The 16,175-nt window shown below is 37.6% G+C and overlaps 2 protein-coding genes across 3 annotated transcripts in view; both read right to left on the bottom strand.

Moving 5' to 3' along the window:
• Positions 1–6,964, bottom strand: part of alien (COP9 signalosome complex subunit 2 alien) — a 66,407-nt gene extending 59,443 nt beyond the window's left edge. Inside the window, exon 1 of the mRNA XM_071694851.1 lies at positions 6,826–6,964. The gene's annotated coding sequence lies outside the window, so the exon portion shown is untranslated. The remainder of the gene's footprint in view (positions 1–6,825) is intronic.
• Positions 6,965–9,370: 2,406 nt separating this feature from the next.
• Positions 9,371–15,298, bottom strand: LOC139766336 (uncharacterized). Of its 2 annotated transcripts, none has more exons than XM_071694853.1 (4): positions 15,141–15,298; positions 13,001–13,266; positions 11,601–11,753; positions 9,371–11,504 (listed from the first exon to the last, which is right to left on the bottom strand). In XM_071694853.1, exons 2-4 carry the CDS (start codon positions 13,055–13,057, stop codon positions 11,043–11,045), a joined length of 672 nt encoding a protein of 223 aa, XP_071550954.1. In that variant the 5' UTR covers positions 13,058–13,266; positions 15,141–15,298; the 3' UTR covers positions 9,371–11,042. The 2 variants fall into 2 exon arrangements, with proteins under 2 accessions (XP_071550954.1, XP_071550953.1); XM_071694852.1 differs by having other exon boundaries at positions 15,113–15,287.
• Between the last annotated feature and the right edge of the window lie 877 nt (positions 15,299–16,175).

The following is a 16,175-nucleotide window of genomic DNA, read 5'->3' as shown; positions in this document are numbered from 1 at the left end:
TTCTTTTTCTTAGCTAACAAGGTTGCAATTAATACTACAATAGCGGTATTAGCTGGCTAGGCAATGAAACATTCCTACCTGTAAAATGGATAATTTACCGATTGCCATTACATGATAAATCAAGACCAGCAATGCTGGAAAGATCCTTGACAATACATAATAAATTACTAAAATGATGAAATGGTAACTTAAGAGCCAAGTATGAAATTTCTAGGATTATCATACATTCATGAAACATTTATGTTATCATTTACATCTACCACCTGAGTTAATCAATCAAGACAAAGAAAAAATATGACAAAGAAAAAACCTAAAAATCACAAACTACCCAACATGTAATCCCTAGGGATACATAGTTTAACTTTATCTAAAAATAAATTCAGTCAGTTGTCTCACTAATTTCCAAAGCTTGGGACCATGCTTATTTCAATTACAAATTTTGCACAAGAGATAGTCATTCCCTAACCACCCCACCAGCCAATGTTAATGTATGTAAATCATTGTTCTCATGCTCTTAATAGCTACCACTACTATTGTGATAGTGTTCTGGATTTGCCTTATGTAATCTCGATTACAAGATTACTATTATCCATTATTTCCCACTGAAACATTTGCATGTCATTTCTGTGCTGACTGGTAACTTAATCTTCAAAATACCATGCTCTATTTCATATTTTTGACGAATATTTGCCATATTCTTTTTTATAGGACCCAACAGAAACCTTTTTGGTGGAATCACAAACATGACAACAGCACAGATGCCCAACCATAACAACATGAAGTCTATTGAGCTTCCTACCCATTCATGCTTGCAGGTGAAGTGCTCAGGCCAAACTAACTTCATGGCTCTGTTTCTCCAACTTTTTTATCATAGAATCATGCACACACATACCACTTTTTTTTTAGTCACCTCTTCAGCCTTAGTTAGGTAGTGTCACAAATAAGTGAATGAGCTTTAGTGGTAAAATTTTCACTTGACTCCTTCTGTTCTGTTAGAAAGTGACAGTGTGTGATGGGGGGATTTCCAGCCAAAGCCATTTGTGACTGTTGATGTCACACCAATGTCACCATGTGCTATTACACTATCTCTTTCTTGACGAAATCCTTAAGCCAAAGAGTATTACACAATGTATTCTTCATTTCTTTATATCACTGACAAACTGCACTTGTAACAATGGACCTCTATGGTGTAGCAGTTGGTGATGCTGACCATGACACATTCATGGGCTGCCTAGGATACAGCCTACATAGGTGTGAATCCCGATCTTAACTGTTAGCCCATATTCAACTGAGCTGTTCCTTCTCCCCTAGTCTTATCAATAAATGGGCACTTGGATTAGGCTAGGGTATATACAGAGCATCAGTGAGATGGCCTTGACTGGGGCTAACATAATCTAATATGTATTCAATATACAAAAAAAAAAATATGGTAAAATATTATTTAAAAAACAAAAAGTGAAGAAAATCAATAAATAACTAAGAACTACTGTTTTCATGAATGGAATATGAACCTCGATAAAGCATGTTTTGTCCAGCCACTCCATTTCTTCATGAAATCAGTTAAAACTAGCATCAAAACATTTCTTACTCTTACCAGAAGTAATTTACATATGCAGTGTGTGATATGGAGCATATCTTTCTATCCTTTGATAATAAATAAATGAAAGTGGAGAGGTCTAAGGTCAGGGAAAATGTATGGATAATCAACATAAAAGTAGTTATAATGCTTGTAATTATTCAGAACTACCTGCCACAACACAAAACCCACAAAAACCTCATCAAACTATCCCCTTGCAGCCAAATTTGTTAATTTTCAGCATTACATTTGACATATACCAGAAACACCCATGACTGAGTGCTGTATCAGCTAATAAAATACAAATTAGATAACACAGTTGGCAGCACCATCATCTTGCCTTCCCAAATTAGACCTCCCATGAGAACAACAGAAGCAAGCAACATTGATGTATAGTGTTTCCACTATAAATCTCAGCTGCTAGGGTAAGTCATGTTAAATTTTCACAGGTTCAGTTGATATCTACAGATATTTCACCTACTTTTATATCAATCAATCCCCCACTTTCCCCGATTGTCATAGCCCTCCCCGCTAACACTACAAAATCTCACAGCACCAGTCTACACCACATCTACTAAGTGTGGGGAATGTACTGACATTTCATATAATTTCTTAAAAAAATAATGTGATAAAGCATTCTCTGCCATTACCTATTTGGAAGTAGCTGTTATTTTGCTCTTTATATTAGGGGAAAAGACAGAATTTCTAATTTGGCTAATGTATTTTCAAAACTCATTTGTAGGCTATAAATTGGTTATAAATATGAGTATGGCCCAGTTAATTTCAAGATCTGCTTTTCCATTCACTGTGCAATATATTATCCTCTTATCAGATATTTACTTATTTCAATGACATGAGCTGTTTGCAAAGCTGAGTAAATCTTGCACTGTACAATGCTCAGTTTTTATCTAATAAGACATATAAGATTCCCCAGAATCTTGAAATATTCAACTTCCTCTTCACTCCCAGAAATAAAAAAGTATTCAGTAGATTCCACAATCTAGCAGAAACACAAAATTTTCTTTTCTATACGATTTTATTGATAACAGAATAAACAATGACATGATTCACTGAATAACATGTCATTTACATTACAATGCAAAAAGGGAAACGAGTATTATCAAGGTGTCATCCACCACTGTCACTGTCCAGTTCAACATTAGGCAACTGCTGACTGGGTCTCTCCAATAAGTGGACCTCCCTTGAGTCCAAGACTGCTTCTTCTTTCTTATAAAAGTTGAAACTTATGCCTCTTACCTTTGGAATACCTTTGTAACCATTAATAATACCAATATATTCCATGTAAAGAAGTACTCTGTCTGGAATATAATGACTAAAGTACAATTTTGTTACTCACCAGATCTTACTGTCCAGGATAAGTTTATCAGGGACTTAGCTAAAAGGAGACTTCCATCCTGACTTTCTTTGGATAATACTAGGGCCACAAGTAAAATCAATACTTGTATAATTTTTCTTTTTTTTCTTTAAATCACTGGTAAAACTATAAGCTCTCAAAATCTTGGTTTGAATTTCAGCAGAATTTTGATATGAGAATTTTACACAGCCATGATATATATATCGATGTTACAAATTATTTGAAAGCCCTTACAGCCCAATTTTCTACAAATACACTTGAAAGAACCTCTTTATTTACCATGGCTCTAACGTGTTTCAGGCAGACATATACATATATAGAATGAGAGCAAATTACATTAGCGTACATCTCTTAAACACCCTTATAACACCTAAATAACTTCAAGAAACTAAAGAGGCCACATCTAACATGTGAATACAGGAAAGGAAAGCTGAACAGTGTAAAATCACTCACTATGCACGAGACAGGGAATGAAGTTTACCATGATGATTACACAAAGTACTCGGATGATATTCAAAATCTTTAACACTAAAAATCAAAATCATGATGCTAAAGAGAAGTCATGATACACTGACAATATGATGATGATCATGTCTACTGTCTATTTTAGTATCTTCATGATTTCTGAAAACAGAAAAAAATTTTTGAAATAAATATATACATCCTATAACTGGTATAAGGCACTTATTTACATTTTTATTTGCTGTAGGAAGTGTGCAATAGAAAAGAGCAGCAAAAATCTGAAAATATGGAACAGCTAATAAAATGACTAAAACTGGGAATGGAATGTCTCCAATATGATGCCAAAACTGCCAAAATGGTACATCTGAACCTGATGAATCATGCAGCTTGGAATGCTCTAAGGAAAAGAGGGCATACTGATCAGCAATGTCCAGAAAATAGTACACAACTGCAACGGAGGATGCCAGGTAAAAAGCAAGGCAAAGCCATGCCATCCGTTGTCGGAAATTCATGGTTCCTTATGTTCTGTAACGAGGAACACGAGGCTTCATATCTCTTCTATATTTCTCGTGTTGAAGAAGGAGCAGAAGGATCTTCACATCCACATGCTGATGAAAGAAGGAAAAGTGTTACAGTACTCAAAGAAATACATAGTACAAAAAAGCTTACTAAAATCAGAATATTCATGTTTCAACAAAATTTACCATGTTAATCTCTTAAATCTCTAAAGTTATGGATCTAAATATAAGATGGTGTTATTCTGATTCATCTAACAGTAGATGAAAATCTTCCATGATGACATTCTAATGCCAAGGATCAAACAATTGTAACTGAAGTATTTTGAAATAGTTTTGTTAGTTGAACTTGCTAACATATGTAAAGGAACTCCTAGATGTTTAAGCTAATGAAATCAAGTAAAAATAAAATGTTCCTCCTACTAGATGAGGTAACTCAAAGATATGAAGAGTAATAATGAGGGGTAAAAATGAGCGGGAGACTATTATTACAATTTGTATATCATATGGAGAGAGTTTTACACTAGCACTGTTAGTGTACTGCTACATTCTAGAGAGGGTATAGCATTTATTGTACAAGGATTTTGTGAAGTGAAAAAATAACCAAACTAAACCAATATACCTTAATTACTTACTTTATTTTGGTGGATGCAGCCAGAAGAGAAACTTATGAAGTATTCGTTCTTGTTTCACAAACTGCCTAAGATTAGGTTCATGGTACTATTTATAAAACAGAAGTCCCTTGAATCCACTAGGGTCATGTTCCAGGAGAATTGGCAAAATCCTAGTTGGCAAGGTACATGGCCTATGCAAAGTGTAGGGGTGAGGTGATTGGGTTAAAAATAAGCACGTTTTACTTAAAAAAAAAATGCTCATTCTATAAATCAACAAAGAAACGATGTACAAAACTGTGACATAATAGTATACGATGGTAGTACGGTATGTCACCACTGAAACCATGCCTCCATACTCCCACAGACAGCCAGCCAGGTATGCCTCAAAATAGGCTTCCTTGTTGCTTTCTGAAGTAATACATCCTGGTTATGATACTCCTGCTTCTCCCTTTACATGGTAGTGCGCTGGGCTGGGCTACAAGTTCCCTGCAGCCTCAGCACACACGCCCAATGTATTGAAAAAAATCTGGAGGTGCTTTGGTGAACTGTGAATGCCCATAACTTGATGCCACAGTTGGTAAAATAATATACATTACCCTAAAAGAGTATATTCAATACTGCAGAGGGCAGGGCACCTCTGATCTTGCCTACATACCCAAGCAATTTTTGCCATTCATGTTAGAGATAATATTGAAATGAGGGAACTGAGATTAGATCAGTTTTCATTTGAATATTCTCATTAATAAAAGTGTAAAAGTATTGTATTATCATGTTAAGCTGGTTTCGTTTGGTTATGATAACTAGGTTTTCCTATTACTTAAAATTTTTACCCCATAATATTCTTTACTTAAAACCCTGCCTACTTTATCAGGTTTCAGTAATTCAAATCAATGAAATAAAACATTAAAAACTGAAAAATCAAATCTGCAGACAATCCAAAAAGTGAGGTAGGGATATGGTAATTCTTCTCACATGTACTATCAGCATTATTCTACAAAAGCACTTAGCAATATTAATGTCTTCCCTACACATCATACAGGATGAGAATTTCCAACAGCTTTACTATCTGCTCTGTCACATGCCTTTTCTAAATCCATACATGTTGCATAAATTTTAATTTTTCTGTAGAAAATTTATGTGTTTGGCAATACATCCAAACTAGCTTGCAATCCTGAGTGATTTTGCTCTGCTTAAAAAGTATAATGTTTATTTCACAACATCAATTACTGCAGAGATGGTAAGTGTTATTCATATCAAGGAAAATAAGGGGATGAAAAACATAAGTATGAGTGGAAAAACTTGGTAAAAATCAAAGACAGGAAAAACCTCACTTAACTCCTAAAGTTGGCAAAATTCCTTTTATTCTTAATATCATATAAAAATTAAGTATTTGTTATAGCTGCTACTTGCAAGCCATTGTTATACATCATGTCCATAAAGACATAAATAAATTCCATCACACACAGTATCTCACCATGTGACATCATGCAACAGAGGGCATATTTCATCTACAGTGTGGTACTGAGACTTATGGTGAATCTCATCTGTTGATTACTTTGTTTCAAATGTCAAAACTAAACCATGAAAACGTTTGCAGTACGGTATCATACACATGGGCTAATAAGCTACAGAATATATTCATACTAAAGCATAATGTGTAACAATATGCTGCAAATGGCAACATAACATTCAGATATCTTTTTCAATACTATCAAAAATACAGTAAATATTGGCTGTTCTGGGATGTTAGGTAAAGTTTCTACAGATTTTGTTGGATTTTCTAAAACATTACAACGAACTGCTCCAACCACACCCCACAACTCTACTACTGAGATTCTGAATACCTTCACTTTTATTCTTATACGCCATCATTTTACTATCTATTTTTACGAATCACAATATCAGAGGGATGAAAGTAGAAAGCTTAAGGGATGAAAGTATAAAACTTAACTTCCAAGTTCAATGAAAAGCTCAGAGGATCCATTGCAGTACAAGGTGAGGCTGTGGTGGTGTGGTGGAAAATGCCACGGAGGTTTGCGGCACTACGTGCACTGGTTGTGGAAAGAGAAGCACAGGATGATGATACGAATATCTAAGAAACCTGAGGTAGGATTAAAAGAGACCTTGGACGAGGGCACTGCAACTGTCAGGAAATAATGTTGAACACAGGGCAAAGATAGCATAACAGAAACCTGTAGGAGGAAAGCGAGTAGAAAAATAATGATCAAGCGCGCGAAACTGAACTGGAATTCTACCAGAGTACATGATTCCCGTCAAAATTACCTTTTCTTGTATTATCACTTCACTAATGATCAAAACAAGACTTGGGTCGTTCAGCCTTCTGAGCCATTCCTTGCCGCGTTAGATTCCACTGTGTCCCAGCTGATGCCTCCCAACTACACAACCGCCTTATGAATGTAAATACTCATGACGTCACACCAAAGACCATAAAGATAAAACAAACTGCCTAATAACTGATGAGTTTATTCAAAACAATGTAAACCATGAAATATCAAGATATTTCTTATTGTAAACCAAAGAACTTCAAGATCAAAGTAAACGTTTGTAAATTCAGTAGTTGAAATCCAAAGGACCTGACGAATTTCAGGCAGACTTGCATTTTAATAACCTTATTTTGTACATCTTAATTTTTCAATCTTGTTCGTGCATTGTGGTTAAGTTGGTTCATTAATGAATGTATAATAAGTTTAGCAAACCAACTGAACACGATGGTATAACTCTTTGGTATGATGGCTTGGCCTTTGACATGATCTTTACGGATCAGACAATTTAACATCGGGATACGCACCGTCCTGTTCATTGGCCATATCAGTTATAAAACAAAATTGTGCATTATAAAGATTATTTTGCAATGTACGAGATTAGTTCAAGCCTAAAAAGGAGAGGTGAAATGGCGTATATACCACGTAATCTGGATCATCTGAAGAATGTCTGCCACCATCGACGTCTTTAGTGTCTAAATTAGTTTGAATTAGATTAGGTTTGTGCCCTAATATCAAAATCGTTATGTCACCGCCGAATGAGATCCTCCATATCATATCACTGTTGGATAGGACGGTGCATGTCGATTATCAACAATTAAAAAAAAAAAGCTTCAGCCGGTGTGAAAGTGTCTGACTAAGCCTTCACATCAATCTTTACGTTCTTTGTAATAGATAGATAAGAAAAAATAAACGTATGCTAACATGTTTTAAAAACAAATTGTCCTTGCGCTTGAAAGTTTTCCATGTCCGTGGTGGTTAAAGCTACCAACGCTTCATACTTAGAATCAATAACTTTTTCGTTGAGAGCGAGATCAGAATGATAGGCATAATATATGCTAAACATATGGTGTCTATTCTAGGTATCTGGGGGAAAATGAATAAAAATTATGATGTCTGTTTCCCCTATGTTTATATTTTGAGCCCGTATGCCTTTCGCGGTCAAGGCGGGCGGCGGGCTTCTCTGGTTGACAAGATTACGCGGAAACAAAACATCCAAAAACCCCTGTATTAGAGTGCATAAATGTGAAGGCTGTAGGAATAGCCTGTTTGCTTACATGATTTGTTTCACACCTGAAAACCTAAACAACTTTGGCTAAGAAGTGGCTATATCAATGGTGAAATGTGAAATAAAGTTGCCCAAGACCAGAATACATCAAGGGTGAAATGTTTTATATATATATATATATATATATATATATATATATATATATATATATATATATATATATATATATATATATATATATCAGTAATAAACTACAGTAAAATGGTTTGTGCGTTTGCCCAGGAATATCAACACAGACATGAATTAAACATCATTTGTCCAAGAACGGAATACAACAGTGACATTCATACAGTGATTAAGACGAAGACTAGTGAAATGTGCTACAACACTGGTTGGCCATAATCAAGGTATGTACACCTACAGTAAAATATAACGGCAGTGGATTCTGTAAAGGGTGAAGGGTAACTAAAGGTCCCCCTGTATACTTCTAATTCGTCATATCCTTGATTATGTTAAGGGGTAACTTCAATTACGGACGTGGTAAACTTCAATCACAGACGTGGAATCTTTAATCACGGACGTGGTCATCTTCAGTCGAAGACGTGGATTTTTAGTCACGGACGTGGTCAACTTCAGCCGCAGGCGTGGGATCTTTAATCATGGACGTGGTCTACTTCAGTCGCAGGCGTGGGATCTTTAATCATGGACGTGGTCAACTTCAGTCGCAGGCGTGGGATCTTTAATCACGAACGTGGTCAACTTCAGTCGCAGGCGTGGGATCTTTAATCATGGACGTGGTCAACTTCAGTCGCAGGCGTGGGATCTTTAATCATGGACGTGGTCAACTTCAGTCGCAGGCGTGGGATCTTTAAGCACGGTCGGAGTAACCGTCACTTGGGTGGTAACTTCGATTTCGGACGTAGTCATGGGTTTGGTGATGACATGTTAACTTCATTCACGGAATTAGTAACTTTAATTATGGAAGGACAGATACATAATCCCATTGGAGTTTGTATAGAATAAACCTATATTGGGTACATATTAACTCTCATCATGGACTGGATGGAACCTTGAGCATTGCACTTAAATTCCTCACAGTCAGGACACTCCGACAGTGCTATAATCTGCACTTTAGCTCCCCGCTCAAAAAAAAAAAAAAAAAAAAAAAACTGCGAATATCAGTATTGCAATATGTTGCAGGTAGGCCTGTATTACCTTAATATTCAGTATTATGTACATGCATGAACTTTTGAACTGTGTAATGTATTAGTTGTTGTAGATAGTATGAATAAGCCTTTTTGACATAATTATAGGCAGATTCGTGTGTGTGTGTGTGTGTGTGTGTGTGAGAGAGAGAGAGAGAGAGAGAGAGAGAGAGAGAGAGAGAGAGAGAGAGAGAGAGAGAGAGAGAGAGAGGCTCTTACAAGTGGTTCTGCAAACTACAACGTCAGAGCTAACCCTTACATTAAGAAAGTTCAATTGAACAAATTTCAGTCGCAAACACTAGGATGCATTTGCCCCTTCTCTTCGTTATAAGGAATTTATGTGGCTTCTGCATCTTTATTCTAAATACAAGGCAAAACAAAGTACAGTACAGTTGTGTGACATACAATCTCACAAATTTGAAAACCTCAGTATGTAGGCTGGCATCAAGCACTGGTACCACTGTGAACTGCCCGTTTAGTATGGAGACTAGGCTACTCTGTTCTAAGCCGGCCATAATGGGGTAAAAATTTATGTTCTTAATTTCAGATTGATCATTTGTGGAAAGTGGTTTCACGTTCCAAACGATTAGCTTTTCTAGGTATGAATGGCAGTAATCAACTGGCCCTGATTAATCACATCTGGTTACATATGCCTATTATGATCGGACGTTGGGAACTGCAAAAAAAAAAAAAATCTTGCCCTGAACATAGACAAACCCATTTCTTTTACGCCGATTCTTGATACTCATGGTTGTGGTTCACCAGCTCCTACGGATAAGTGGTAGATAACCCCTCTAGTGATACAGAACCGTTGCCTCCAGAAAAACCATAGAAATGCATTCGTTACTGCGCGTTACATTCATTACGCTCCAGTCGAGGAACTCAGTTGTACATCGTGCTTTTTTAAAACCCATTTCCCCTAAAAACAAACTTGATTATGATTGTAAAGGAAAAAAAAAGTTTTCAAGATAAGGTTTGCTGTGGAGTGATCGAGTGATTATATATATATATATATATATATATATATATATATATATATATGGTTTGCTGTGGAGTGATCGAGTGATTATATATATATATATATATATATATATATATATATATATATATATTTTGTCGCTGTCTCCCGCGTTTGCGAGGTAGCGCAAGGAAACAGACGAAAGAAATGGCCCAACCCACCCCCATACACATGTATATACATACGTCCACACACGCAAATATACATACCTACACAGCTTTCCATGGTTTACCCCAGACGCTTCACATGCCTTGATTCAATCCACTGACAGCACGTCAACCCCGGTATACCACATCGCTCCAATTCACTCTATTCCTTGCCCTCCTTTCACCCTCCTGCATGTTCAGGCCCCGATCATATATATATATATATATATATATATATATATATATATATATATATATATATATATATATATATATATATATCCCTGGGGATAGGGGAGAAAGAATACTTCCCATGTATTCCCTGCGTGTCGTAGAAGGCGACTAAAAGGGAAGGGAGCGGGGGGCTGGAAATCCTCCCCTCTCATTTTTTTTTTAATTTTCCAAAAGAAGGAACAGAGAAGGGGGCCAGGTGAGGATATTTCCTCAAAGGCCCAGTCCTCTGTTCTTAACGCTACCTCGCTAATGCGGGAAATGGCGAATAGTATGAAAGAAAGAAAGATATATATATATGTTTGCTGCAGTCAATATTTATCTTGGTCTTTTTCAGCTCTGAAATTCACCCTAGACTTGACGCTGCGACAGATCAAACGAAGCCACTCATTATGGACGAGGGCTACTGGACACTTCGGGTGGGTAGCTGGACGACTTGTCCGTGTTTGTGGGTGGGTAATCGAACGCAGGCGGGTATACAGGATTTGTTACGTAGAGAGACGAAGGCTCCAGTCTTGTTATACCTGTATCCAGTGTATCGGGTCGGTGCTGGTATGGTGGCAAGATTCCGGATGATTGGTAGTTGTGTGGTGGAGACAAGGTTGATGGATCCACGGATGACGTAGGATTGGCAGTAGCATCAGCCATTGTGGGCGGATTGGCGCTTGGAGGGAAGGATAAGGGTCGGATGCTCAACTTAGCCAAGGAGAAGTATATGTCCATGCCGTAGATAGGGACGAGTAGGAGGCAGAACGCACCACAGGCCACCAGGTTAGAGGACCAGCTGCTGGACATCAGTAGGATGGAGGACACGAACAGACCAAGGCAGTAGTAGGAATTCAGAAGCAACTCCTGTGGAGGGGGGGAAAAACGCAGCGTTATACAACTTAATTCTCGCCATCCTTCACCTCCGTACACCTCAATATATACCACCTTCATCATACTTACCATAGGTGATTGCTGGTTCTGGGAGTAGCCCATGAGATAGAGGCAGAGGAAGAGGATAGCGTTGATGAAGCATCCTAGAATGATGCTAGAGGCGAAGAACCCCCATCCCCACAGGGTACTGAAGAATGTTGCTATGGCCACGATCAACATTATCTGAAAACATTTGCACGTGTTTTTTATTTCTTTTTTTCTTATTTTTATGGAGGTTCTAGTCACGAACAACATTCCATATCAAGGCCGGGCCTTAATTGAAATATAGAGAGGTTAATGAAAAGGGAAAAGGATAAGAAAATTGGAAAGTATTTACGAATTTCTGGTGAAAAAACGTGTTTTATAATGTGCCAGATTGCAGTTATTGGAAAAGATATAAGAGGGTTGAGAGTTCGAAAGCTTCGAAGTGTAGGGAAAGAAACAGTCATCAAAACGGCCTACCCTTAAGTTGCCAAAGGCTACGCAGTAAGCATGTAACACAGCAGCTTGCCGCGTATTGTATGGTCTAGCTAATGGAGGGGTCACACAAGCAACCAGCTCCCGGTAGCTAAAGCCAAAGTAATACCTATATTTTCTCCTTATGTCCAAACCATTTCAGCAGTCGGCCCTTTTCAATCAACTGCGCTCATGCCACGCCTCTTGCGCTGCTCAATCAGCCCTTTTTCGAGCATTTAATTTCGAATACATCCCCTTTTTATTTATTTTGAAGTAAAGGCCCACGACTCGTTGCCATTCAACACTTTCGGAACCACTATACATCTCATGCTCCTTAATGCAGCAGGAACTTAGCCCTCTCCTCCACTCTATTTTTTTTCCATTCCTCTCCACGTCCATTTCGAAGTAACTAAAACACTCCCTTTCTGGACGTACATAGACAATCCCGTCTCTCACCCCCCTGCTGCACCTCATTACCTTACTTTTATTCACATCTGATCTTACTTTCAACTTTTACACGTTCTTCCTTTCTCAGGAGTCTGCTTTCAGAACTGTCATCTGTTAACAGCAACCGATTCACTCACGACAATTGTACATCCTATCTCAACCTCAACATACCGTAGGGACATGCCTTACTTCAACATCTACATTTACCCCCACTATTTAGTCCACTGGGAACCTCTCAGTTTCCTTTCCACTTGCACACATGCCTTGTTCTTAGAAAAAGAAATGCATGTAGCTTTCCATTTGCACCAACTATACGTACCCCCTTCCACAAGTGCCTCTTTCTCAATCTAATTATACGCAATCTCTAAAGTCCATACTGTCACATACAAAATCCCTCATAACTCTCCAAAGTATTTCTCACAAACACCTGATCCTCACATCTAACTCACCTCGACCCACACTGCTCCTCTCCAATTTTGTATATGTTAATCAGTATTTGTTGTTCAAATGCATGCTTTTATACTTACGATTTCCAAAATCTTCAGAAAAACTTGCGGTTGTTTTAGTGTGTTCATGTCTGCCATTCCGTTTATTCAAGCTAGGCTTCTGTGCACTGCTCTTGATTACAAACTTGTCGACCTTACACTTAACCTTGGGTCTCACACTTGTGATAGAGCTTACACTCTTATTAGTCCTTGCATTTGACTTAGCCTTTAAGGTCGATTTAGGCTCGTAAATTGACGATGAGGTAGATTCCAGAGTTGAGGCTTAGACACTCACTTTTCAGCCTGATCTGCGGATGGAATGGAACGTGTCATTCAGGATGCAAATTCACTAATAAATAAAATGCAACTTCACCTATAGATAAGGAATGCTATATAGATCCTTATGTGATATAAGCAGTATTGCAATTTAAAACCTATTTGCAAGTAATACTGACAACATTGTCGCCGTTCATGCAATATGTTTATCATCGTTTTGGGGGTGTGATAGTAATCGATAAATTGGGTTCAGCTCTAGCTCTCGAGCACATGACGACCCTCGAACACCAGAGTCAGATGACCCTTGGAAACGATGGCCTAGGTACCCAAACCCTTAAAGTTCAGGTCAAATACCAAGGTTATGCTGCGTACCCAGGGGTCGAACTGTCGTGCTCAAGGGATATAAGTTTTTATATAAGTTTTGGTGAGGATGAAGCACCGGGGACCAAACCATGCTCAAAGAAGGGAAAACTTATCAACATAATTTAGATGATAGTGAATTATAAAAATCTTACGCTATAATTCCGGTTGTGTTGTGGATTCTCACTATGAGAAGCAATACGTCGCACGGCCTCTCGTCTTGTTTGTATGAGAATATGACAGGATGAAAAGAATGTTTCCACATGTATCCAGGTCATTATGTACGTACAGCATATAAATCAGGTGGCTGAGCTTTCATTATCAGTGGTAATTAGATATAGTTAATTGTTTCAGACTTGTTAAACCGCATGCTGGGTTTGTCAACAAAATTCAAGAGCAGGGGTTCTTGTTTTTTTTATTCATTTCTCTTATATTGAACTGTTGAGGCTTGTACCATTTGTATCTAAATTCTGACCCTCGGCGCCACTCATAAGTTGAGATCTTTGCAGCGTTTCCGTAAAATTTATGAAGGCACATTTGGATGGCTAAAATCTGTTTCTTGGTAAAGATGATTATCCGGTTCCAGTTATGTAATCACGAAATTTCTGCTGATGATATCAGCACATATATTACATCATTACAGGAGAAATACTATTGAGTAGACTGTCATGAATCTGTCAGCCAGAGATAAAATGAGATGTAATGAGAGGAAATCACTCATATGCATCAGTACCGATCTAAATCCTTCAACGACACCACACACATAAGAAGCCCGTATAAACTTGCACACACCGTTATAAGAACAATTCGATCCCAACCACTGTTAACGTCAGTGATCACTATGTAGACTGACCCCTAAGTGTTTGTGTAAAAACTGTTTAATCCCTATAGTGTGTACTTACAGTTTCATCATTTGATGTTATTGACAATGCTGATATCATACACGCTCTCACTACATAAACGGTCCTTGTTTACTTGGGCTTCAGGCCTAACCAGGGTCATTCAAGCTGTCAACGTCAATTTGATAACAAACCACCTACATGAAAATCGTTAATATCTTTTTCAAGTGTCAAAACTTATTTGGCGTCCATATACACTCACTATGTATCTGGCTCCTATACATGTTCATTTCATGAAATTTTCAAACCAGTATCAAATGTCTTTTATTTTATCATTTAATGATGTATTCGGTGGTTCCTGCATATAAACTTTACATCCAACACGATGTAGTTTTTTTAGGGATACATATTTATCGTCTAAATATAAGAACTCCCAAATGGCCATGTTGGAAATTCATTGCAAAATTTTAAGACACCTGGACAGGCGAGACCAAACTCCACTCATCTATGTACTCAAACACGATGGAAACCTTTTCCTTTTTTTCACCTGCCATTTGTTCACTGTAATCGCCAAAGCAGTTAAGCCATAAAGCTCATAGAAATCACAGCAAAAGAACGATAGTTGTTTATAACTACAAACTAGATATGGATGAGAATAAGTCATAACATCGCTATGTACCTTTACAATGGGTGAACGAACGAGTCACCTTTTGCTGGCTAGTCCTTGTTAGTTTCCTGCTTGGCTGCAGAACTTGTCCCAGTAGTCGCAAGGGCAAAGGAATGAAGGGCGTGAAGTACAGGACAAATTCACTTCCATGCACAAGAAACTAGGAAGCTTGCTGTAGTTATAGTGTCTTGCTAAGGGCGTCACCTGTGATAAGATAAATGACGAAGCCTTACACATCTTTTATTATTATTGTCGTGTGACGCTATGCTACCAAGAATCGGAATAGATATTGAAATATATTTGTTGGATAACACCCGTGTGAAGGCTAACCATTGATTCCAGTATGATAAGCCTACAGTGTTAAGTAATTAAGTCTCTATACACAGTCACAGGCAACGGTAAAGCGGCGTACATCTGGCACACACATGAAGTTTTATCCAATGGTTTTATCTTCATGTTGCCACATATCTAGTGTGTGTGATAGCTCCATCACCGTCACATGACGATTACTAACCTGTACCAGATACTACTTTTTCTTTTCTAGCTATTCTAGTTGCATTCACATAAACTCACTACGAGTATATATATAATATCCATAGAAATAAGAAATTTGGAATGTTATTGCTGATATCCTCGTCAATAGACGATCATGCCAGTTATCTGTGTTCCGTTTGCCCTAAAGTTAGGATACTTTTGCTGTCCTCCAGCGGATAATTATCGTAGTTATACACCATGTCTTCTGTTGCCTATCTGTCACATGTATTCATACGGATCTTGATTAAGATCATGTTTCAGGTGATATTGTCATCAGTGTTCAAATTTTGCTGCAGTTTAAAAAAGATAACATTAACGTTTTGAGAAGACAAGAACTTATAAGAAATAAATACCATAGAACAATTAATGCGCTTTTAGAAATAATCTATAACGGGAAAAAAAGGACGAATTTTCAAAAATTTGCTCTGACGGTAAGGGCATTAGAATATTTATAAAATGAGTCAGGATAAGAAAAGTAACGAGATCAATTTGATAACTACAGCCAACCGAACCCCAGATTTCTTGTGTCTTGCATCATGTT

This window comes from Panulirus ornatus, chromosome 57 (genome assembly GCF_036320965.1).
Source record: "Panulirus ornatus isolate Po-2019 chromosome 57, ASM3632096v1, whole genome shotgun sequence".
Lineage (NCBI taxonomy): Eukaryota > Metazoa > Arthropoda > Malacostraca > Decapoda > Palinuridae > Panulirus > Panulirus ornatus.
Note: the sequence above shows the minus strand (reverse complement) of the source record. Positions and strands in the feature narration are given on the sequence as shown.

Bases quoted from the DNA above. Each gene is read 5' to 3' on its own strand.
- LOC139766336 (XM_071694853.1), bottom strand. From the start codon at position 13,057: ATGGCAGACATGAACACACTAAAACAACCGCAAGTTTTTCTGAAGATT. The intron at 11,754-13,000 runs GTAAGTATAAAA...AAATGTTTTCAG, and splicing joins TTCTGAAGATTTTGGAAATC to ATAATGTTGATCGTGGCCAT. The intron at 11,505-11,600 runs GTAAGTATGATG...CCCCCTCCACAG, and splicing joins AGAACCAGCAATCACCTATG to GAGTTGCTTCTGAATTCCTA.